The 23,932-nt window shown below is 50.7% G+C and overlaps 1 protein-coding gene across 4 annotated transcripts in view; it reads left to right on the top strand.

Moving 5' to 3' along the window:
- Positions 1 to 23,689, top strand: part of WDR37 (WD repeat domain 37) — a 64,034-nt gene extending 40,345 nt beyond the window's left edge. For all 4 annotated transcript variants that reach the window (XM_047848077.1, XM_047848078.1, XM_047848076.1 and 1 more), the window contains 4 exons: positions 351 to 492; positions 16,827 to 16,961; positions 17,407 to 17,521; positions 20,987 to 23,689. In XM_047848077.1, coding sequence (XP_047704033.1) covers positions 351 to 492; positions 16,827 to 16,961; positions 17,407 to 17,521; positions 20,987 to 21,118 — 524 coding nt within the window. In that variant the 3' untranslated portion in view covers positions 21,119 to 23,689. The remainder of the gene's footprint in view (positions 1 to 350; positions 493 to 16,826; positions 16,962 to 17,406; positions 17,522 to 20,986) is intronic.
- The last annotated feature ends 243 nt before the right edge of the window (positions 23,690 to 23,932 follow it).

Raw genomic sequence — 23,932 nt, 5'->3', positions numbered from 1 at the left:
GGAATTAAAGATGAAGAATTAGTTTGTTCACATATTTAGCCTATTAAAGAGATTTGCCAGACCTTCTGACCGTCAGCATCAGGAGGTGGGTCACGCTCACACTCGTTTTGCTGATCCCTCTAAATGTGTGGATGAAAGGACTCCAGTTCCCGAGGGAAAACCAGTTCCGCTGTGACCCCACACGCTAGTTTTAAGTGACTTCTTATCTTTCCCTACTTGCATTCCCTTGTACAGTGACCATGAGCAGTAGAGACCATAAAGAGGTTTTGATTCTTGTGTTCTTAAGAAAGCATCGCTGTAACTGTGCCTACAGGTGGATGATCTTGCATTTTTGTCATCTTTGGTTGTAGGGCATGACCAGGAGCTAACGCACTGTTGCACACACCCCACCCAGCGGCTTGTGGTGACCTCCTCCCGGGACACGACTTTCCGTCTTTGGGATTTCAGGGACCCTTCCATCCACTCCGTGAATGTCTTCCAGGGCCATACGGAGTGAGTCACAGTCATTTAGAGATCTCTCTTTAACTGTTCGTGAAAAAAGTTTTGCAGGTGGATATTAAAACTTAATTCGTATCTTCATTTCCAGTATTAACTTCCAGCTCCACGTCTTCCAAACTGGCTGCTCTTTCCCTAAACGTTTAACTCCATTTGGGTATTTGTAAGACTTTAAAAGATTCAGTCACTGAAGTTCTCACAGGGAATTGGATGGTGGTAGGATGGGGCAGTGGGGAAGTCAGGAAACACTAGAGTTGGTGGCCCGCACAGCCTCTGCTGAGCGCCTGACCAGAGCTGGGGAGGACACACCCCCACACCCCCACAGCCCCCCGCCCTGCCTGGCCATCTATTGGGCAGCTCAGGCATAGCTGTGTCTTAACAGAACTCTTACTTCTTTTTTTTTTTTTAATTTTTTTTTTTTAACGTTTATTTATTTTTGAGACAGAGACAGAACATGAACGGGGGAAGGGTCAGAAAGAGAGAGGGAGATACAGAATCTGAAACAGGCTCCAGGCTCTGAGCTGTCAGCACAGAGCCCGACACGGGCTTGAACTCACGAACCGCAAGATCGTGACCTGAGCCAAAGTCGGACGCTTAACCGACTGAGCCACCAGGCGCCCCCAGAACTCTTACTTCTTTCCAAAAACTTTTCTCCAGTCAGACCGTTCCCGATAAATCACATGACCATCTTTCCAGAGACATCCCCGCTCCCCTGCCGTGCCCCATCCCCTCCGTGAGCAGGATGCCCTTCCTGTCACACCTCCTGACTGTATCCTGTCACCTGCTCCCCATGCCACCGCTGCCCCTGCACGTGCCTGTCTGGACCGGACCGTCTCTGTGTCTGTCTCTCTGGCAGTGTGTGTCCTGAGCTTCTGCGTGTCCAGAAAGGTCCTGTGTGCTCACTAAACACTTGTTAATGAACGCATGCTTGCTCATTTGGTTGCTTGAAAATAACGGATTTTCTTCATTCCTTCTTTGGACGCACTCCCTAAACAAGCCCGTTTTATGTGTCTAACGTCAGATACGAAATTAGAGATTCAGTGTTGAGAATTCGTGCCGTGTTCACACGGAAACCGGACAGACAGAGGTCTTCAAGAAGCTTGGGGCCAGAAGGGAGGTGGCGTGCTCTGGGACAGCGGTGCGAGCATGGCCTGTGTGTGCTAGGTCCCCCCTCCCGTGTGTCCTGAGAGACTGTGACAGACTTGCTGCTGGCAGCTGGAGGGGCCGCGGCACCGGGACCGAAGGTCTCCGTTCGCAGCGGCTTCTCTGGCGGCATTGGTGCCTGCGTGCAGGGCACCTCTCGCCGCGTCCCTGCTTTCACAGGTCTCGGTCCCGTCCAGGGGACGGCTTCCGGTCAGGCCAGCCTGGACCATGCAGGGGGGCGGCTGTCCTCCGGCTGCTCTGAGGGCGGGCTCGCTCTTGGCCCCAAGGACAGGGGAGCCGTGTGCAGTAATGGGGGCTTAGGGCGAGCCGGGGCCCCGTGCGCACAGCCCTGCCCAGAGCCTGCTCGTCTCTTCTCCCGGGTGCTTTATGTTGAGGAGGCTCAGGCGCACGTGAATTTGGAGGGAATCGTGTGGCGGCACCCCATGTACTCTGCTCCTGGCCTCACCGGTGGTGTTGTTTTCACCACATCGGTCGTGTTTCTGTGTGCACACGTGGACATGTGCAGCGTCTGGACACACAGCGCCCATGAGTGCTGTCTGCCGGGGCCCTGTGCCAGGAGCCGCCCTTGGCCTGCCGCTTCTCCCCTGCACTCTGAGCGCGTCTTTGGAGAGTTGTTGGGCGTTCCCCCGGAGAGGGTGGAAACAGAGTTCTGGGATGGCATCTGATACCCGGCCCACGTTCAGCTCTATCCCTGTTGTCGCTAAAATGTCTCTGATACATTGTTTTAGAATTCAGTCAGGCTTCATTCATTACAGGCACTCATTTTGTTCTGTGGTCCTTTAATCCAGGTTAGTCTTCTAACCATTTGTTGTTACTGTTTTTATTTTAAGTTTATGTATTTAGAGAGAGGGAGAGGGCGAGGGCGAGGGCAAGAGTGGGGTTGGTGCAGAGAGGTAGACTCCTAGGCCGGCTTCGCGCTGTCAGCACAGAGCCTGACTTGGGGCTTGAGCCCACGATCCTGGGATCCTGAGCCAAAGTCGAGAGTTAGATGCTCAAACAACTGAGCCCCCCAGGCGCCCCTGCTGTTATTTTTATGGCGTGGATTGTTTTTGTGAAGAATCTAAGCCATTCTCTGCTAGAATGTCCCACACTCTGCTTTTCTCCTGGTTGCCTTTTTGCCAGAAGTCTTCACAGCCACCATTGTGTGCTTTGTGTCCCCAGCAGAGTGTCCTGCTATCGGGGACGCGGGCCTGGAGCGCGGGGGAGTCTCCAGGTGTCCCTACCGCAAGATGTGTTTTCCACGTTGAAATGTGTGAAGTGGCGGGGAGACGTGAGCAGTCTTCTTCCCTGGTGACCTTTCATCCACTGGGTCTGACGTCCTCAGTGATCCTCTCCTGGGTCTCTCATCACCTCGAGTGTGTAGAAGTGGTGACCTTGCTGATTTTGGCCTTCTTTCCACACTCATCAGTTGGCGCTTTGTTCGTTAGTGTAGTTGAGGCTGCTGTAGGCTCAAGGATTATTACACTTTGACGGTTGTAGGTCTTTGTTTTGTAATTATTGTTGTTTCAGTTGTTCCAGACTCGGCTGCTGGGGCTTCTTAGATGTGCCCCTTCTGTCCTGAGCACTCATGACGTCTGGCGCAGGAGTCTGTCCCGGACTCGCTGCACTTTCCCCATCCCACACTGGATGAGTGGCATCTGGTCCGAGCCTTGGGGGCTGGGCTGAGAAGGGCAGTGTGAATTTATGTGAACAGCCCTCTGTGGCACCCATGGGAGCCTCCCTCCTGTGATACGGGAGGCCTTGCACGCTGGGCACAGCACACATGCGGTCCTTACAGGGGGTCCGGAGCCCTCCTCCAGATGTGTGGAGGCCAACCAAGGCACAGGGAGCTTGGTGGGGGGGTTCTTCTGGGGCCCGACTCTAAGTGTGATTCCAGAGTCATTTTTCTGGGTGTTATTTAAAGTATCTTTGGTCACATTCTGTTTTCAATTGCTTTTTTTGATTGTCTGAAAGATTTTATTTTTATTTTCTGCAAAAGAGCCAAGAATTTATTTGCGTTATTGGGTGTTGTTGGAAGTGTGTGTTTAGCGTTAAGACTATTTTTTTTTTTAAATTTTTTTTTACAACGTTTATTTATTTTTGGGACAGAGAGAGACAGAGCATGAGCGGGGGAGGGGCAGAGAGAGAGAGGGAGACACACAGAATCAGAAACAGGCTCCAGGCTCTGAGCCATCAGCCCAGAGCCCGACGCGGGGCTCGAACTCATGGACCACGAGATCATGACCTGGCTGAAGTCGGATGCTTAACCGACTGCGCCACCCAGGCGCCCCTTTAATTTTTTTTTTTTAACGTTTTTTATTTATTTTTGAGACGGAGAGACAGAGCATGAGTGGGGGAGGGGCAGAGAGAGAGGTAGACACAGAATCGGAAGCAGGCTCCAGGTCTGAGCTGTCAACACAGAGCCCAATGCAGGGCTCAAACCTGCCAGCCGTGAGATTGTGACCTGAGCTGAAGTGGGACGCTTAACTGACTGAGCCACCCCGGTGCCCCGCGTTAAGACTTTTTGAATAGTAGGTCTGTCTTGTCTGCCACCCTCTGACTGTGCAGCGTAGGAAATGCTGGGGTCATGGTTCACATGTCTCTATGATTTGGGGTGTATTTTTGTACCTGGTGGATGTGTGAAATAACGGTCGTTTCTGGAGAGATACACTGTGAGGAACATGATTGGTTACGAAGGGGTTCTTACTGTTTCTTTTATAAGGTTTTTTTTTCATGTTTATTTTTGAGATAGACACAGAGTGCGAGTGGGAGAGGGGCAAAGAGAGAGGGAGGCACAGAATCCAAAGCAGGCTCCAGGCTCTGTGCTGTCAGCCCAGAGCCCCATGCAGGGCTTGAACCACAAACTGAGATCATGGCCTGAGCCGAAGTTGGATGCTTAACCGATTGAGCCACCCGGGTGCCCCTTTTATTCCCCTAAATGTTGGCTTTCTTTCGTTTCTTTTTTTAATGTTTTTATTTATGTTTGAGAGAGAGACAGAGCATGAGTGGGGGAGGGACAGAGAGAGAGGGAGACACAGAATCCGAAGCAGGCTCCAGGCTCTGAGCTGTCAGCACAGAGCCCGATGCGGGGCTCGAACCCACGAACCGCGAGATCCTGACCTGAGCCGAAGTCGGACGCCCAATCGACTGAGCCACCCAGGTGTCCCAGGGATTCTTATTTCTAGCGTGGACCTGTGACAAGGTTTCTTTGGTTTGTTTTTCTCACGGGATCAGTAGTGGCGTAGAGCAGGCATGGAGCCGTGTCTGTCCCTGAGGCCTCTTGCATCTGGATGCCCCAAGACAGAAGTTGATGCTTTCATTTTCTGTATGTAGTGAGGACACATGGACTTGTGAGTGAAAATGGAATAAGTGGACAAGCACCACCTTTAGACCATGTGCATTTTCTCTTAACCAAGTTAGGATGAACTAGCATGTTTGTTGATGTGCAAGGTATGAAAATAAGACCGTTCTCCCTTTGGCACTGATGTCCAGTGGTGTCAGAGAAGGGCACGTTTTACCTTTTCAGAGGCCTTGGGGCACTGGCACGGGCCGGCCGGGGGCTTGTGCGCCGTGCCCGCGGGCCGAGGCCCTCCTCTGCTCCTTCGGCCATGCCGTGGCAGGTGGGAGCCTCTGTTCCCGCAGGGTGGAGAGGCCGCTGCCTGGGGAGAGCCCGCACGGCGTGGCCAGCAGGTGGGGCTGCAGCCTTGCCTGATCCGTTAGCAGTGAGCCTCTGGGAGTTGCGGCCGCTCGGAAAAACAGGAGGTGGGACATTTTACAGGGTTTTTAGATGAAGACTCTGTTTAGTCGGTAGCTCTTGTTGTTTTGTTTTGTGTTTGGTTTTGGTTTTTTGCCTCCGGCACGGGTTCCCTAGGTTTGAGCCCACGGGGACAAAGAAATCCGACAGAATACGGTACCTGTGCCAGTAACGACGTGTGCACCTACAGAGGGCGTGCTTTTATCAAACCAAACGCACAGCCTCGTTCCCGACCGAGAGCGGAGAACTGGCTGCTTTCGGACCGTGTTCGGTTTCCTCACTCACCTGCGACGGTCTGAGTGTGGCTTCTCAAACACGCTCGGGTCTCCTGCCTCCCCCAAGCCTTGGGTCCGTCTGACGGCCGCCGCCGCTGCACCGTCCGTTGCCACCCCAACCACGGCTGCTGTCACGGGCCCAAGGCCACATTTCCGGCATCCAGCAGTGACTGCCCCTGTAGGAAATAAGTCATTTCGGTGCCTGCAGTGCTGTCTCCTAGACTGGGAGCTAACTCTTGGTTTTCCAGGGTGATTTTCTTGAGTCCTTTTAATCTTTTCTTTTCTTTTCTTTTCTTTTCTTTTTCTTTTCTTTTCTTTTCCTTTCTTTTCCTTCTTTCTTTCTTTTTCTTTTTTTTTTTTTGTATTTTACTTTTTTAACGTTTATTTTGAGAGAGAGAAAGAACATGGAACATGAGTGGGGGAGGGGCAGGGGAGAGACGGACAGAATCCCATGCAGGCTCCATGCTGAGGTGGGGTTCCATCTCACGACCCTGAGATCATGACCTGAGCCATGATCAAGAGTCGGATGCTCGACCGGCTGAGCCACCCAGGTGCCCCTAACCCATTTCTTTTCTGAACGTTAAAAGCACAGCTCAGACATGCTGTTCCTTACTTGTTGGTATCACCCGAAGAGTTGTAGGTGGGACACACTCTCCAGAACGTAGTCTCATACGGCATATTTTCATTTACAAGAAACTCAACACACATTCTCCAGTAAAGTATGTTGGAATCCAATATCTTATATAATGTGAGTAATTCACTTAGCTCTTCAGTGATTTTGAATTTCTGTATGTTGGGTTTTCTTAAGGCAAGATGTAGCTGTATAGGTTTTAAGATTATTTGTGTAGTTTTATAATTTAAGTTTATTTTGAGAGAGAAAGCATGAGCTGGGAGGGGCAGAGAGAGACAGAAGGAGAAAGAGAGAGAGAGAGAGAGAGAGAGAGAGAGAGAGAGAGATAGAGATTGAATCCTAAGCAGGTTCATGCTGTCAGAATAGAACCCGACAAGGGGGCCTGAACCCACGAACCGTGAGATCATGGCCTGAGTCCCAGTTGGACACTTAACCGACTGAGCCACCCAGGTGTCCCATCCTAGTTTGATTTCTCTAGGATCTAGGAGAGAGGTGACTGTTCTCCTCATGCTTCTGTGTGGATTCTGTGCCTTTTTGTGAAAAGAGAGTTTGAGGTGTAGTGCTTCACTGCAAGGGTACAAATCTATAGCCACACGGTTTCTCTGGAAATTTATGCTGCTGTTATCACTTCTTCACGTAAGCTCTGCTTAAGGTTCTTGTAAATTTTTAGAAAGGACAAATAATGTTATTTTCTTCTTTGTTGTGTTCCATGTGTATTTTTACTTTGTACTGTGAAAGCTGTTCATTATAATAGGAATTTTAGCATAATAGGATTTACTTAGTATAAATGTGTGTCTGTTACTATTTGACTATCTGCTATAGTAGCAAGGGGTACCGATTTATATGAAGGTAAATATTAGATATTTTATGTAACAGATTGTTCTCCTAATAGTCAGGGATGAGAAATTGTAGTGTGTACTGTTCTCGGAAATAACAGAAATGGGTAACTGAAATATTTTGGAACGTCACAGGAATTTCAAACGCTGGCAGTTTGTTTTCATAGATGTTTGTCTTCATTGTCAGGAGGTGGAGCTGAAATACAGTGCTTTTCATCTGAAATAAGCTAAATCCTTGTGTGTTGACGAGTTTCTCCCCTGACGGGATGATTGAGTAGGTGAGCTTTTCAGGCAGTGTCGTGGTACGACGCCCTGCCCTCCCTCCTGGGACGCAGTGGCACCCTCGCGCCGGCCTAGACTCGGGCACACCGGTCATCGCAGCTGGACTCTTACCACGTGGGCTGTGTGTACAGAGGTGCGTCTGCAGGACGCTTTCGTGGTACCCAGACTTACCTTCGGGTGAGATCCACGAAGTGTCCCTTGAAGGCGGCACGAGAGCTGCCCACGAGGATTGCACTGCCCAGCACAGCTGCTTCTCTGGGGGGCCTGGCGGAACCCCCCCCACCCCCACCCCCGCCTCACGTTTTTCTTATGTTTTGTTTTGTTTTGTCTTGTTTCAGTTGCTATAAAAAGGGACTGACAGTTGAGGCAGTCACTGGTCATTAAGCTTTCCCTGTGGGTGGCCAATGACTCTAGTCTGTACCCAGCTGACAGTGTTCATAAGTGGGAATAAACTCTGGCATTGAAGAAACTCGAATTAGCTCACCGTGGATAAAATCTCTGAGAGTGCAAAGTTTTTTCTTTCTGTTTTTCTTTAATTCTCCCTATATAATAATAACTTTATCCTCCAAATGTGAACTTCGGTGCTTTCTTCTAAAGAAAACAAAACACTACATCTAACAAAAAATAAAAAAAAATCAGATTAAAAATTATGATTGCTTTTTTATTGGTAACAACACTTATTTATTTTTATTTTTTGTATTTGGTTTTAATTGGAGATGCGATAATGTTCATAGTTTTTTTTTCACAATGATTGCTTTAAAGTTAAGACATGATCATATGCTTTCATTCCCAAATTCCCAGGGAAGGTATTTCATAGTAAATACCAAATTCTCAGTCATTTATGTATGAAGGTGAAAGTGGCTTTGAATTTTGTGTCAGGTTATTAACAATTTTCTTTATACTTTTAAAGAGAAAAAGCATTGGGGTGCCTGCGTGTCTCAGTTGGTTACGTGTCCATATTTTTAAAAAAAAATTTTTTTTTTCAACGTTTATTTATTTTTGGGACAGAGAGAGACAGAGCATGAACGGGGGAGGGGCAGAGAGAGAGAGGGAGACACAGAATCGGAAACAGGCTCCAGGCTCTGAGCCATCAGCCCAGAGCCCGACGCGGGGCTCGAACTCACGGACCGCGAGATCGTGACCTGGCTGAAGTCCGACGCCCAACCGACTGCGCCACCCAGACGCCCCTACGTGTCCATATTTTGATTTCAGCTCAGGTCATGATCTCACAGTTTGTGAGATCGAGCCCTGCGATGAGTTCTGTGCTGATGGTGTGGAGCCTGCTTGGGATTCATTTGTTCATATTCTCCCTCTCCCTTGCCTCTCTCCCCCTCTCCCCCTCTCCCCCTCTCCCCCTCTCCCCCTCTCCCCCTCTCCCCCCTCCCCCCTCCTCCCTCTCCCCCTCTCCCCCTCTCCCCCTCTCCCCCTCTCCCCCCTCCCCCCTCCCTTCCCCTCTCTCCCTCTCTCCCTCTCCCTCCCTCCCCCTCTCTCCCCCCTTCCCCCTCCCTCTCCCCCCCTTTCCTCCTCTCACCCCCTCTCTCCCTCTCTCGCCCTCTCTCTCCCTCTCTTTCCCCCTTCCCCTCTCCCTTTGTCCCTCTCCCTCCCCCCCCCCCCACTTGGGCATGCACGCATTTTCTCTCTCTCTCTATGCTTAAAAAAAAAAAAAAAAAAAGAGAAAGCCTTTCGACATCATGACCCCTTCAATTGGATAGTGGTTGATTTAAGTCTTGAATTCTGTGCTTGGTCAGTGACTCAGCTTGTATGCAGGCCCATGGTAGGGGTGGATGCGTGGCAGTCTGGTGACAGACCACCTTGGAGGCTGAGATTTTGGTAGACTGCTTTTGGTTTGTAAGTCTGTTACTCTTGGTGGCCACTTGTAAGCCCTTGTCCGGGAGGAGGAGAAGGAGGACGTGGGGAGCGTGTTGTGCTGCACGGTTTCTTTTCAGTACTGGGGGATGGCTCCAGAAGGGCCCATAGCATCATGCTGGCCTCAAATGCCTTTGAGCCTAAGCCTCTTGCAGTTCTGCACTCCCTGCCCAAGTGCCTGAGAGTCTGGTTCAGTCGTCTTCTTTTTATTATTATTATTTTTATTATTTTTTAAATGTTTGTTTTTGAGAGAGCATGTGCATGCAGGCAGGGGAGGGGGCAGAGAGGGGGACAGAGAATCTGAAGCAAGCTTCTCATGGACAGCACGTGCCCCATGTGGGGCTTGAACTCATGAACTGTGAGATCATGAGCCGAGCTGAAGTTGGATACTCAACCAACTGAGCCACCCAGGTGCCCCTTATTATTTTTATTTTGAGAGAGAGAGTGCATGCTCACATGTGTGTGCGCGTGGGGGAGGGGCAGAGAGGGGAGGAGAGAGAATCCCAAGCAGGCTTCACATCGTCAGCACGGAGCCTGATGCAGGGTTTGATCCCATGAACCATAAGATCATGACCTGAGCCAAAATCAAGAGTTGGATACTCAGCCGACTGAGCCACCCAGGCGCCCCTGTCTTCTCTTTGATTAGATGGTTTGAAAATAATTTTGTTTTGAGAAGGTTTAGAGAGTTCTGTAACTACTGGCAGTAGTTGGTTGAGAGACAGAAAGGACTCCTGGACTGTGTCAACTTCTGGTATTCTGCCCCAGTGGTCGTGTTAAGGTGTGTTTTTGCAAGTGTCATTTGTATTCGCACACGTTTTGTCATGGTGTCCTGGAAACGAGCAGGGGACGTTAGCGAATACTGTGTGCGTCTCGAGCTGCTGGGCCGGGTCCCCTGCACCTCGTGCACGCAGGCGAGGCTGGTTTTCCTGTGAACGGGGCCGTTCTGCAGGTGCCGCCGCTTTGCTCCGGGAGACCTCGGGGGTGTCCCATGTGGCCCCTGCAACTCCCTGCACCTCTGGCTTTGGGCCCGCGGTTTCCTTCACAGTGCCCTGCTGATGCATTTGAAAGTTGTCTCCAATTTGGAGTATAGTTTTTAAAAGTAAGAGGAGATGTAGTATTTATTTACGCTTTCAAAATTCCCCATTTAAGTAGAGCTGATAGGGAACTAATAAAAATAAGGACTTCAGGGAAATTAGTGCATTTAACTCAGTGTACTTGACAGCTTGGTCGTGAGCTGTCAGGTCGCTTCACTTTGCACCGAGATGACCCAAGAGAAGATCGTCAGGCTGTGACCACAGACTAAGTACCTCCTGACTCTGCACCGTCACAGCCTCGTTCACAGCTGAGTCGTGTCTGGCCCAACCTGCACGTGTCAGCAGAAGCCACGGCGCGAGGCGTGCAGCGAGCGGAGTGGGGACAGAGCAGCCGCCCGATGGCAGAGCTGGCATGGTGCATGTGCCTGGCCCCTGCCCACGCCAGGCCCCGGTGGGCTCGGATCACCCGCCCGGCGTCCGCACTTGCTTGCACTCGGCCGTGGCGTTGGACCCGCGGGGTGCGGGTGCTGCCGACGGAGCAGAGTCACGCTCCATTTCCTTTCTGTTCTCAGAGTGAGATGCTCCACTTAGTGTTTTCTCCAAAGTCCCTCAAGGACCAGGACTTTTTTAAAAAGACTGTCTTTTTTTTTTTTATTTTTTATTTTTTAGAGACAAAGTGTGAGGAGGGGAGGGGCAGAGAGCAGGAGACATAGACTCTGAAGCAGGTTCCAGGCTCTGAGCTGTCAGCATGGAGCCCCACGCGGGACTCAAAACTCTTGAACTGTGAGATCATGAGCTGAGCTAAAGTCAGAGGCTTAACCGACTGAGCCACCCAGGCGCCCCCTAAAAAAGACTGTCTTTTTTTTTTCTTAAATGTTATTATTATTTTTAAAATTTACATCCATATTAGCATATAGTGCAACAATGACTTCAGAAGTAGATTCCTTAGGGCCCCTCCCCCATTTAGCCCATCCCCCCCCACAACCCCTCCAGTAACCGTCAGTTTGTTCTCCATATTTAAGAGTTTCTTGTGTTTTGTCCCCCTCCCTGTCTTTATATTATTTTTGTTTTCCTTCCCTTATGTTCGTCTGTTCTGTCTCTTAAAGTCCTCATGAGTGAAGTCATATGATTTTTGTCTTTCTCTAACTAATTTCACTTAGCATAATACTTTCCAGTTTCATCCATGTAGTTGCAAATGGCAAGATTTCATTCTTTTTGATTGCAGAGTAATACTCCATTGTGTGTGTATGTATATATATATATATATATATATATATATATATATATATACTACATCTTTATCCATTCATCCATTGATGGACATTTGGGCTCTTTCCATCCTTTGGCTATTGTCGATAGTGCTGCTATAAACATGGGGATGCATGTGCCCCTTCGAAACAGCACACCTGTATCCCATGGATAAATGCCTAGTCGTGCAATTGCTGGGTTGTAGGGTAGTTCTATTTTTAGTTTTTTGAGGAACCTCCATACTGTTTGCAGAGTGGCTGCACCAGCTTGCATTCCCCAAAAAAGACTGTCTTAAGTGGGTGCTCTGAGAGGGACTTTGGGTGCATTCAGCGACCTCCTACGTGCTGTTTCTGCTCTGAGTGTTTAGGTTGGCTCCCTGGAAGTGCTTTTCTGTGTTGGCATCTCCCATGGACTGAGTGCTGTGTCCCCCCTTACCCGTCTGGTGAAGCGTCCCTGCAGGGAGGGCCGGGAACAGCGTGTGCAAAGTCAGCTTCTCGGACCAGCGGGTGTGCCTGAGGACAGCCCCGTGTGAGGAGTGGGTTGCCGTCAGTGTGCTGTGGCGGGCTGTCCAAGGGCCAGTGTGGGGTGCACGGACTTGGAGGTGATTGGATACTGTCGAGGGTGTCACTGTGACAATGGCCCCTGGAATCCCAGGAGTGCAGGCAGGCTTGCTGTGAGACTCGGCACTGGGGAGCCCTGCACCCCCTCCCTCGCTGGTCTCCTGGGCTCCTTGCCTGATGCGTGGACGGGGCTCCAAGACTTGCAGTCCTGGAGAGTCACCAGCTTTAGAGTCGGAACCTTTGCTTAAGGGAGTATAGTTTGGCGGAAGCTTAGTGAACTTGACAGATGAAAGTGCTTTCCTGTTGTGTGCGTGGCATGCCCCCACCCACGTTACCGTGACTGCTGACGCCCGTGACATGTCTGGTGAAGAGCAGTGCCCTGTGCCGAGGCGGCACCTGTCCTGGGGGAGGGGCTGTGAACACCGGGCCCCCTGGGAAGGTAAGTGTGAATTCCACATGTGTTAAAAAACCAGGGGCCCATCGCTTGGGTTGCTCCTCTGGATGAGTAAGGAAATGTGAGGTGTTGGAAGGCTGTGCTGGTAGCTAATTCTGACCTTTCAGAGTGAGGGGGTGCTTGAGTGTGGGGCCCACGGGTGCCTCCTGGTGCCAAGGGTGTCTCGCCCCTCAGGCTCCCTCCGTGAGTAAATCATATGCTGGCGTAAAGGACACTTGCTCCTCAGAGAGTTGAAGGAGCGTCACTTCTGTGTCAGAGCTCGGTTCTGGCTCATTTCACGCACACACACACGCACACACGTCATGGGCCGTGTAGCCAGTGTCACGTCCGGTGGGTATGCCAGCACATGCGTGTGCATGTGTCCACATGTCATACGTGTATCATCTTCCGTGTGTCCTGTGCCACTTGTGGTGGACGCGCTCACACTCCCAGTTCTGAAACGTGCTTGCACACGGTCCCTGGGCCACAAGGGCCCTCAGGCGCCCGCAGCCCGGGTTTACGTGGAGTCACCCCCACTGTGGTGTGAGGGACGTCCAGGTGAAGAAGAGGGGTCTTCCCAGGCCTGTGACAGCTCACCTCCGATCCAGGACGGACCCGTGCCCTCTGGGGCTTCTTCAGGAAAGAGCACTCTCTCTTCGACTTTGCAGTTTCTGGAGAGTAAAAATCTTACGGTTCCTAATACCTTTCTAACTTCAATTTTCCTGGTTATTCTGATGAACAGGGCTTTTCTGTATCTCATTATTTCAAGGCTGATGTAGAAACAGTTTTCCTTTCGGAAGATTTAAAAAAGAAGGGAAGCCTTTTAAATTGTTCACATCCTAGTTTTTATGCCCAGAGTCACGTGATGCTGACATTGGGACATTGGCTGTGAGCGCATCAGCACGTAACTAGCAAAGTCTTGCATTCAGAAACTAAGGGAATGGACAGTTAGGTTATTAAAACCTGAGGGAGATCACTCTTCACCTAACTTATTTGTATTTTAATGTTTGTTTATGTTGAGAGAGAGAGAGAGAGAGAAGGGGAGGGGCAGAGAGAGGGAGAGAGAGAATCCCAAGCAGGCCCCGTGCTGACCGCGCAGAGCCAAAATCTCATGAACCCAGATCAAGACCTGAGCCGAAATCAAGAGTCAGACGCTTAACCGACCAAGCCCCCCAGGTGCCCCGTGTCACAGTTGTTGATGTAATTACAAATGTTCAAAACTTATTGATGCTTGGCTGTTACATCGTTTGATCAGAATGAAATAGTGACCAGGCTTCACAGAAAGGAAATCAGAGCCTTGGCCCTTGATACTACAAGCATGAGGTTACCCTGTGAATCTTCCTAAGTTTAACTTCTCTGTAACCCCCTTGTTTAAAAATCTCTGTAACCCTTTTAAATCAAGTTGTGTAGAATGATCATCTTTGAATAATCTATGGAAAAGTTACTGATTCAGTTAATAAAATGCGCTGGAGGAGAACTTGGTTAACGAAAGGCACCGTTCTGATGCACCTGTGATGCTGCTCGCAGCCGTCGCTGCGGCGTGATGACCCTGGTGATTGCGAAGCTTCTCTGAGGTATTGTCACAAGACCCAGCAGCGGCACGTTTCAGTGTCACAGTTACACTGTTGCCCGAAAACTGCCCCTGTCCCGTCGCTGCCCCGCTGGCGCTGGCCCTTGTTCGCTGTGGCATGTTCCCTGAGGCGAGCGGGACCTGCTCTGTCGAGTGGGCGGTCCTGCACTTCGGTCCTGTCGGTGACGACGTCTCGGTTTGCCGAAGACAGGCTCAGGGAGGAGGGGGACCGGGTTGGAGACTGAGCTGGCGCTGCTTTAACTTCTTTCTTCCGGGAGCATTTGAATTCCAGATCCTGAAAGCGAACCAGATGTGACACCAGTGTGACTTTTCCTTTAAATGTTTATCTTAGGGCCTGCTTTTTTGAGAGTTCGCCATCAAGGAGTGTTCAGAAATGTATCATTTGGAAAAGGGTTGTTTTCCATTTAGTTGTCTCAGATCTTAAGACACAGGCCCATGTGCGTCGTGTGCGCACTGAGGAGTACACGGGGTGGGCCGGGCACAGTGCTTGTGCTCTCCAGGACCCTCCATGTTAGGGCAGGCTGCAGAGCACTTGCTTCGTCTGTGCGGGGCTTAGTTTCAAAGGACGGTCTGGGAAGCGGGAAGCGGTAGCCAGGGAGGACGTGGTCAGGACAGGTCTTCCGTTGTGTGCAGGCGTGAGGGCAGGTGTGGTCTGTCCTGCCGGCCTGTGCTGGGCCGCAGGGATGTCACAAACACTGCCCCGTCCTTGGTAGGGCAATGGGCCACACTGATTTCCTCCTGGATGCGCTCTTCAAAGGCGGACTCCCTCCCGTCCAGAGGACGCCCCTGCCCTTGCCTGAGTGCTTGCTCCTCTGCTCTGTCCTTCTGATGCAGACGGATCTCTTGGTTTTGTGGCGAGCTCCATCTGAAAGGTGAGAAGCGGGGGGCTCTGCGCTGCTTCTGATGTGGGGCCAGGAGAGTGCACTGCCTGGCATTTCCGGGCCAGCATTTTCCACACATCGTGTATTTTTTTTTTTTCTTAGCTATGAAATTCCGGCAGATTGTTATGCAAAACAGCTTTGTGTCTCTGTGTGACTGGGAAGACAGCTGTTAGTCCTAATGAGGAGTGCTAGCATTACAGTCTCTCCGGTGATTGAGACCCGCGGAGGGAGCGGAATGTTCCAGATCGGCCAGTGGTGTGCGGTGAGAAGGTAGTGCGCTGTCAGCTGGAAGCACACGCCCGGCTGCTCTCGGCGACAAGATAAATGAGTCAGCTGGAGTTCGGCAGAGTCTGAGCTTTTCCAGCGAGCAGTCATGGCACAGTGGGTTCCCCCGGGGACCCGAGTCCGAGGGTGCCTGGAGAGCCACGGCCCCCGCGCCAGCTTTTCCCTTTGATGCCCTACAATACCTGTCAGGATGGTGATTTATTAAAAACCTAATGTCTTTCAGCATTTCATTAACATAAGGTGAGACGGTCTTTTGTGGAGACTTTTTTCATTAATTTAGCAGAATGTTCACTGAAATTTAACTTGGCCACAACTCCCTGAGAACCGGAGTCCACGGGGGAGGCTGGGCGTCAGAGTCCCTCCCAGCTTGTCGTGGCCTCTGCACCAGGCCAGGCCTGACGCTCCTGTGTGTTTGAGACGGGGGTTCAGAGGGGCCGTTGGCTTCAAGTCCAGGCTTACCTTCCTCCCCCTGTTCTCTGTGCATCACACGTGGGCCCCCCTCCACTGCCTGATATAGCATGGTGTCCACATTCATCCCCGTGATGACAGCGGGATTTCTGTCTTTTTTTTATGGCCCAATAAGACCCTGTTGTTCGTACACACATCCCATCTTCTTTGTACATTCGTGTGTCAACATCAGGTGGTTTGCGTGTCCTGCCTGCTGTGAACATGGGGGCGCAGGTACCTCTTCAGGGTACTGATCCGTTTCCTTGGGATGCATGCCCGGTAGTGGTGTTGCTGGATCGCAGGGTAGTTCTATTTTTAACTATACAGGGAGCCTCCACACTGTCCTCCACACTGTCCTCCACAGTGGCTGCACCAGCTTGCATTCCCACCAACAGGGCATGAGGTTCCTTTTTTCCACGTCCTGACCAACACTTGTGTTTTGTTTTTTGATGGAAGGCATTCTAAGGGGAGTGAGATGGGATGCTGTGGTTTTGATTTGCGTTCCCCTGATGGTTGACGGTGAGCATCTTTTCATGGGCTTTTTGGCCTTTTGTGAATCTTCCGTGGAGAAAGTTCTGTTTAAATTCTTGGCACGTTTTTAAATTGGTGGTGGTGGTGGTGGTGGTTGAGTTAAAGGAATAGGTTTTTCTCCAATGTTCTGATTAAACTGAAAGTTAGGCTGGATTTTTCTTTTTCTTTTCTTTCTTTTCTTTTTTTTTTTTACATTTGTGCTATCAGGTGCGAGCATGTAGACATTTTGGCAGGTTCTGTCTAATCGATGTCTTCCAGTAGCTTCTCTTTGCTCCATTGCCTGAGAAGGTAGAGCTGAGTAGAATGGACTGTACTTTTCTAATGCTCATTGTGTTTACACTCACAGGGAGATTGAAGCAGGAGTTAGTGGATTCGGAGACAACTGTCCGCTTCCACGTCTCCAGTAGCCTTTCCACCTGCCTCACCAGTCTCTCTGGCAGCGGGATTGTGTGCTCATTACGCAGGTGGAGAGGACTTGTGTCTGCATCCTGGGACTTGCTGATGATCTTTTGAACCTGTGCCCTTTACTTGTAGCACCGTGACCTCGGCCGTGTTCACCGTGGGAGATAATGTTGTTTCGGGCAGCGATGACCGCACCGTGAAGGTCTGGGATTTAAGGAATATGAGATCCCCCATTGCGACTATTCGCACAGACTCTGCCATCAACAGGTGAAGAGGGCTGCTTGTTATGTCCTGAGAGGGTGGCTTGTCATGCAGTGTGTTATTCATGTACATGTGGTGTTTAAGAGAGCACTTGGAAAAGTGCATTAGACTTCCGGGGAAGTATTTTTTGCAGGGGGGATTATTTTTTATTGATCCTCATGCAGATTTAGTATCCCCTGTGTGCTGCTGAAATGTGAGTATAAAATCGGGCTGGGGCGGTGAGCTTCAAAGGAGAAGAATGAGCCACCTTTGGGCAAGCGCTGTGGGGCTGCATTTGAGTCACTGTCATTACAGGTAAGTGACTCGGTCTCTGTGTGCTGACGCTGCAGACAGATAGCACCTGCCTTGAAGCGTGAATGGTGCGAAGTCTCCCACTGCGTGATAGTCTGTAAACTCGGAGACTTGTGCCGTCCCGACTTCATCCATAACCCACTTCGTCTCCCCTTCGCAGGATCAATGTATGCGTCGGCCAGAAGATAATCGCCCTCCCACACGACAACCGGCAAGTGAGGCTGTTCGACATGTCGGGCGTGCGGCTGGCGCGGCTCCCCCGTAGCAGCCGGCAGGTAGGTGTGCTTTCGCCCCGCGTGTTCGCCCCGCGTGTTGGCAGCGAGCCTTGGGGACAGCGTGGAGTCTGCGTCCTAGGTCGCCACTGACCGACGAGCCCCACGTCGTTTTAGGTTTTCTAAAAAGAGAGAAACTAGCGATATGTTTAAATTATCCAGATATACTAGACATAAGTGCTTTTATAATTGTAACCGATATAAACACACCAGAGGTGTCACATTCTTATTTTCCTACTGTCATTGGACGCTAGATTTCGCTGGAAGTACTTGATCTGTGTTTAGGGCTCACAAAATTGAAAGTTGAAGGGTTCCCCGGTACCTGAACTGAGTGTGCCACATGTTTTTAAACTTAAGTGAGATGGCGCACTCCGCCCCCCAGTCTCGTGCGGGGAGCAGAGGGCGCCCATGGTGGCGGTCCCCCTCCGGGACAGCACAGCCTCACCTCTTGGCAAGTGAAAGTGTGCGCCCTCACTCGGACGCAGAGGTGTGGGCCGAGGGGCCTCTTTCAGAAGAGGACCCGCCCCGCCCAGACCGGAAGAGCCCTTTCCCTGGCAGGTGCAGGACGGGAAAAGCCCATCTAGATGCAGCTTTGCTGGGAGTCAGCCCAGACGGTGCGGGGGAGGGGGAGTGTGGTGCTCGTGGCCGTGGCTGCGGCTCAGACCTGCTGATGCACATTCCCGGCGTGCCACCTGGGAGTTCGCACTTAGGTGGTTCCCGACGGCTCCTGTGGGGCAGTGGATGTTGCTGTGATGCATAACCCCCCATACGCTCCCTCCTGCATCCCCCCACCCCTCCCCTCCCATCTTCCCCCACTACCCCTCAACCCCCATCGCTGAGGCCGCACCTCTGCAGGCCTGGTGCTTAACTGAGCCTTGCCCCCTGGCCCCCCTCCTTTTCCTCCCACGCCTTTGCCGTGTGTCAGTGTGACAGCCGCGTGGGCGAGCCAGTTCGTGTGGCCCCTGACGCTGCAGTCAGTGTCTGTGCCCCCAGCGCCTGCCACGCTTGCTGCCCCATGGCCGTGGCTCTGCCGACCCCTTGTGGAGGCGCCCCCTGTCGTCTTGTGTAAAGCCTCACAGAGTGGTTTGTGACCCGCAGGCCGGCCCTGGTGTTAGGAGCTGTAGACCGAAGGTGGCTTCAGAGGCCAACGGCGAAGGGTGTTGGCTGTCAGCGAGGCCTGACTTTACGTGGCACCAACTCTCCGTGAAAGGCCTCTGCCCTCAACACGGGGCTTCACCTGCTCTCCCCCTCGGGGCTTGTACGCGTACTGTCCTAAGTTCATTTTGAAACTCTATTCTTTGAGTACACGTCACAGAAAAGGTACTCGTGAAATTAGAGTGCTTAATAAAATCTTCACCTCCCCCCCGACAAAGGGAAGGTTCGAGCTTGGCACCTGCAGAGTCCCTGCTGTGCGTGCACGCTGCGTCGTTAACACGCTGGGACCCATGTGTGGTACCTGACGGCGCTGTGCGGCCTGTGAGGGCTGCGCCTGGAACACGAGGTCGGGCGTGCACGACGTCTACTTTGAGAACGTTTTCCTCGAGAAAGTACGGAGTTGTGAGCGGTTCTGGTGGTGCTGATCCCGTGGAGGCAACTCGCGTTGGTTGTCTGTACACGTGTAGCCCTGTTGAAACTGTAGAATTTGTGGTGCTCGGATTTGTTTCCTCCTGAAGTGTTGTGTTGAATAGAATTATTTTTAAGATTGATGAGTAACGTTTCACTTAATTCTGAACTTGTGACACTTCTTCAGATAGAAAAATGCTGGGCTCGGCGTCCCGGAACCACAGCCGGCAGTCCCTGCTTTCTGTCGCCCCGGCTTCTTTGAACCGACAGACTTTAAGAAGACAAAACAACAACCTTATTTGAAATTGGTAGCTAGAGGGAAGGTGGCTGACAGCGTGAACTTGTTTTACTTTGGGGAGAGTGCAGGTGGTGTTTCCCAAAAGTGTGTTTCATGCCAAGCGAGCTCTGTGGAGCGCTGGAGGGGCCAAGGGACAAGGCTCTGGGTGCAGCGTGTCTGTGAGCTGTTCCAGAAGGCACACTGGCCCATGGCCGGTGTGCAGCGCTCTGTGCAGTGTGCACATTGTGACCCGAGAGGGGGCGGGGCGTTTCTAAAGTACACATGTGCCCCAGGCATGTCCGTGTGCACTCGGGTCCGAGGGACACAGGAGGCTGGACTCCAGGTGGGTCCTGGGCGAGTGCTCCTTTGCCAGCGTTCTGCGTGCTGGCTGGCCCTGCCTTACCCCCTTACTAAGCACCTGACCTGAGGGTTTCTGTCGGCAGTGCCTTGAGTTGACTGATCTTTAACTGGTTCCTGTGCAGAGTCCTGATCACTGCCAGTTAATGGATGCATCGTTCCCTCTTTCTTCTGAGGTTTTTAACAAAGAAGCCTAACAACATTGCTCTTGAAACCCTTTGTTGTGTGGGTTTCTGTTGGCAATACTTTATTTTGTGGACTGTTGTGTTCTTTGTCATAGAGAGCACTTTCCACATGTGGATGCTTTACCAGGGAACTTCTGTGCCATTCTTGTTTTTTTCCTTTCTTTTTTTAAGAGGGAGAACAAGCTGGGGAGGGACAGATTGAGGGGGGAGGGGGGAGACAGAGAATGCCAGGCAGGCTCCACACTGTCAGTGCAGAGCCTGATGCGGGGCTTGATCTCAGGAATGTGGGATCGTGACCGGGGCCAAAACCAAGAGTCTGACACTTCACCAGCTGAGCCACCCGGTGGTGGGGGGGGGGGGGGAGGGTGTCCCTGTGCCATTCTTCTGAGTGTTCCTTTTACTTCTGAAATTTCTGTCAGCTTTCCTTAATCCTGTTTCTTGTACTTTATCACTAGACCGTGATCACGTTAATCTGGAAGTATATTCACATGTGCCGAGGCATTGCTGTGTCTCTACACGTATACACTAGGTATATCACATTCTAAAAACTTTGCTAGTGTTTGGCAGTAATTTTTTCCAGCATTCTGATAACTTAGCTGGACTTTCTGAAGGTAGCAGGAATTGACTTGAAAGATCATTTATTTTATCCTTGTCTTATTTGATACGAAATGTATTTTTCTGGCCACTTTATTACCTGAGCCAACTATTTGTTAAAATGGTCTTTGAGGTCTTTGAATGGATTTCCTTTATTTTATTCCCAAATATTATCTAGCTCATTAAAAATCTTCAAATTGATCATATATTCTTTTTGCCTGACTATAATCTTACTCGTTTTATTAAAGAATCACAAAATGCTTTTGGTCACGTGTGCTGACGCCCCTCGCCCCGCCTTGGCCTCTCCGCAGCACGTGGCCGAAAGCTTGTTGCCACGTGCACGGTTTGTGGCTCGTGTTGACTAATGCCGCCTGTTAATGTTTTTTTCTTTCGACTCCGTCGCCTTGATTCGTGTAGTTGTAAATCTGGCTGAGGTTTTATCGCGCTTCTGCTTTGGGAAGGATATACTAATTCTGGTTTGTGTGATAATAGGGCCACAGAAGAATGGTGTGCTGCTCGGCGTGGAGCGAGGACCACCCCATGTGCAATCTGTTCACCTGCGGGTTTGACAGGCAAGCCATTGGCTGGAACATCAACATCCCTGCGTTGTTACAAGAGAAATGAGGTTGCCGGCGTTCCTTAGTCGCGTGGTTCGCCGTGGACCTGTGGACCGGTGCCGCTTTTCTCCTGTTGGTCAAGCCCTTTTTCTGAGAGTCGGGCCCTGACGAGGGTGATTTGTATGTTCTTTTCTCATTGTACCCAGCTTGCATGAAATGTACAGCAAAACGTATGGTCCTAAGTTTTATTTTCGTCTTGTGTGTGTGCTGGCGCCCTCCGTGCAGTGGAGACGAAGCCCCTTCCCCGTAGCACGTCGTGTGTTGTGAGTTGCTGGCGTCTGACAGCTGACAGGAGGGCATTATGTTTGCGTGAGTTAAATGTGAACCCGCGTACTTACTGTGAGGCGCAAGTAGAGTGTAGCGTTTCTGGAATAATTATACACGCCTGCCTTGTGCCGGGAAGGTCGCGGAGCCGCACCCGCGTTGGCTGACGCACGGCAGGTGCGCTGGAAGACTTGAGGGTTGCTTCCGCGTGAGGTTGTAGCGTGTGCCGTGCTGTCACGGAGCTTCAACTCCGTCCCGTCGTAGTTACGTGAAACAACCTGGATGTTAGACGCTAACAGAAGTAGGATGCAGACTTTGCATTTGGAGAGTCGTTTGAAAAGAAAAAGTTTCTGCTCTTTTTGTGGAAAATCATTTCAATCTCCTGAGGTCTCATGTTAGCAAATTCAAAAATGTGATTCTAATCACTGATTTCAGATACTAATCAAAATTTAAAGCACTTTAGTTTATAGCCATGGTTATAAACAGTTTTGAGAAGTTACAGATGACTTATCCACTGAATGTGACTTGACCTTTTGAAGAAGGCCCTGCCTGCTACCTGAAAACAAAACCTTATTTATTTTCTATTCTACACTTTGGTTTGCGTATTTCTAAGGGGGTTCACTTCCTTGGTGGTGTTTGAGAGCCAACAATGCAAATAAATGAGTACTACCTCAGAACAGCATGTTTGGAGACCGGGGGCGTCTCGCCACTGCGTGTGGCTGGGATGCCCAGTTCAGTTCCGAAGGCAGGACAGACAATCATAGCGGCCGGCAGGGGCGGCTGCAGCGATGCGTCGCAGGCCGGCAGCTTGCTCCCATTTCGGCAGCCGGGACGCCCCCGCGTGCCAGCCCTGTCACTGCCTGGGCGAGCCCGTCGCTCTTGCCTTCGTAGGACTCACTGTTGTCCGCTGTTTGTGAGTTCGTGTTTCTTGCTCAGTCACAGTTTTGATAAAGAGCCGTCTCTGCATACCGCCCTCCTATTTTTAATTCTTTGAGTGTGTGCACTTGGAGAGGCACAAGAGGGTGACCGTGAAGACGATCGTGGGCGCCCCACTTCTGGTGGTGACGGCTGGCGGAGGAGTGCGTGGGCCGCCCTGGGTCCTGAGTGAACGCGCCTCACTTGAGGCTCCCGTGGCTCAGGTCCTATGTGTGGTACCTCGTGAGGAATTCCAGCCCCAAATTCTCTGGAACGATTTTGAGATGATTGACACCGTCTGGAAGGGAAGAAGGACCAGGAGAAACCCGTCCTGCTACGGATGGTTGAGGTCGGTGCCTGGAGGGCGCAGAAAGTCATTTCTGAAGCCTGCCTTCTGGCCCTTGCCGACCTAGGGGCACCACACCCCCAGCGCCAGAGTGCAGGCGACCTCGGGCCTCCAATCTGTGTGTCCATGCTCTTGGGCTCCTGTTGTGTTTTAATTTGAATGTCTGGGTGTCTTAGAATCATTGTTAGGAGCACTGAAAAACGTATACAAACACAGTTGAATCAGACTTAAGAACCAGATCTCTGCCGGATTAAAAAAAAGTGGAAGCTTTGAAATAAATATTTTTGATGGCCATTTCGTTCTCTGCAAACTAGTGCCCTCCGTGGCCGGCAGCTGCTCACTGTCTCGCCAACGGGAGGGGCCGACCTCCTCACTCCTCCCGCGTCTCCCCGGGGGCACAAGGCCTCATGCTTTTGGGGAGAGTTCTCAGGAGCAGGACACCCTACTATCACGACCACGTCGTCCTCTGACGTGCTTCCATTCAGCTGCTGCTGTGGCCTTAGTGGTGGTGTTTTCGGGAGTGGTGGAGATTTGGGATCGTGCGTGTGCGTGCGCGCGCGCGCGTGTGTGTGTGCGCGCGTGTGTGAGCGTCCATGTGCATGTGTGTACTTGTGTGGCTGAGATTAAGTCGTGATCAGCCACATGTGATCTCATCTGAAATCGTGTTTGGAAATGAGAGTGGTTTTGTTCTGTATGCTCACATGTCCAGAATTTCATTTGATAATGGAAGGAAAATGTGTGGTTACTGGAAAATGTGTATTGATAGAAAGTTTCATAAGAACTACGTTGTTGGACAAAACAGCACTCTTTTTCAACCACTGCACATTGGTTTCTGTAGAGACAAAAATTGTGTACATATTTTGGAATTTGAAGAATCCTATGTAAATCACTTGTTGCTTAAATCTGTGAAAAACAAGTTTCTTTGGGGGGAAAGTATGCATTTATAAGTGTTGTGTACAGCAAGTGTTTTTATTGTATTGGTGTAGTTGTTTTTAAGTGTTGAATGTCTTCATTGCCATATGAAATTCATTAAAAATCCACATTCTGTAATCACTATTGTAAAAATTTTATGTTATTAGGAGTCTTTTTTTATTCTTTATTTAAAAATTTTTTAAAAGACGTTTTATTTATTTTTGAGAGACAGAGCATGAATGGGGGAGGGGCAGAGAGAGAGGGAGACACAGAATCCGAAGCAGGGTTCAGGCTCTGAGCTGCCAGCACAGAGCCCGATGCGGGGCTCGAACCTGTGAATGGGGAGATCGTGGCCTGAGACGAAGTTGATGCTTAACTGATTGA

This window comes from Prionailurus viverrinus, unplaced genomic scaffold, assembly GCF_022837055.1.
Source record: "Prionailurus viverrinus isolate Anna unplaced genomic scaffold, UM_Priviv_1.0 scaffold_51, whole genome shotgun sequence".
Taxonomy (NCBI): Eukaryota; Metazoa; Chordata; class Mammalia; order Carnivora; family Felidae; genus Prionailurus; species Prionailurus viverrinus.
The sequence above is the reverse complement of the archived record's forward strand: the minus strand, read 5'-3'. Positions and strand labels throughout refer to the sequence as shown.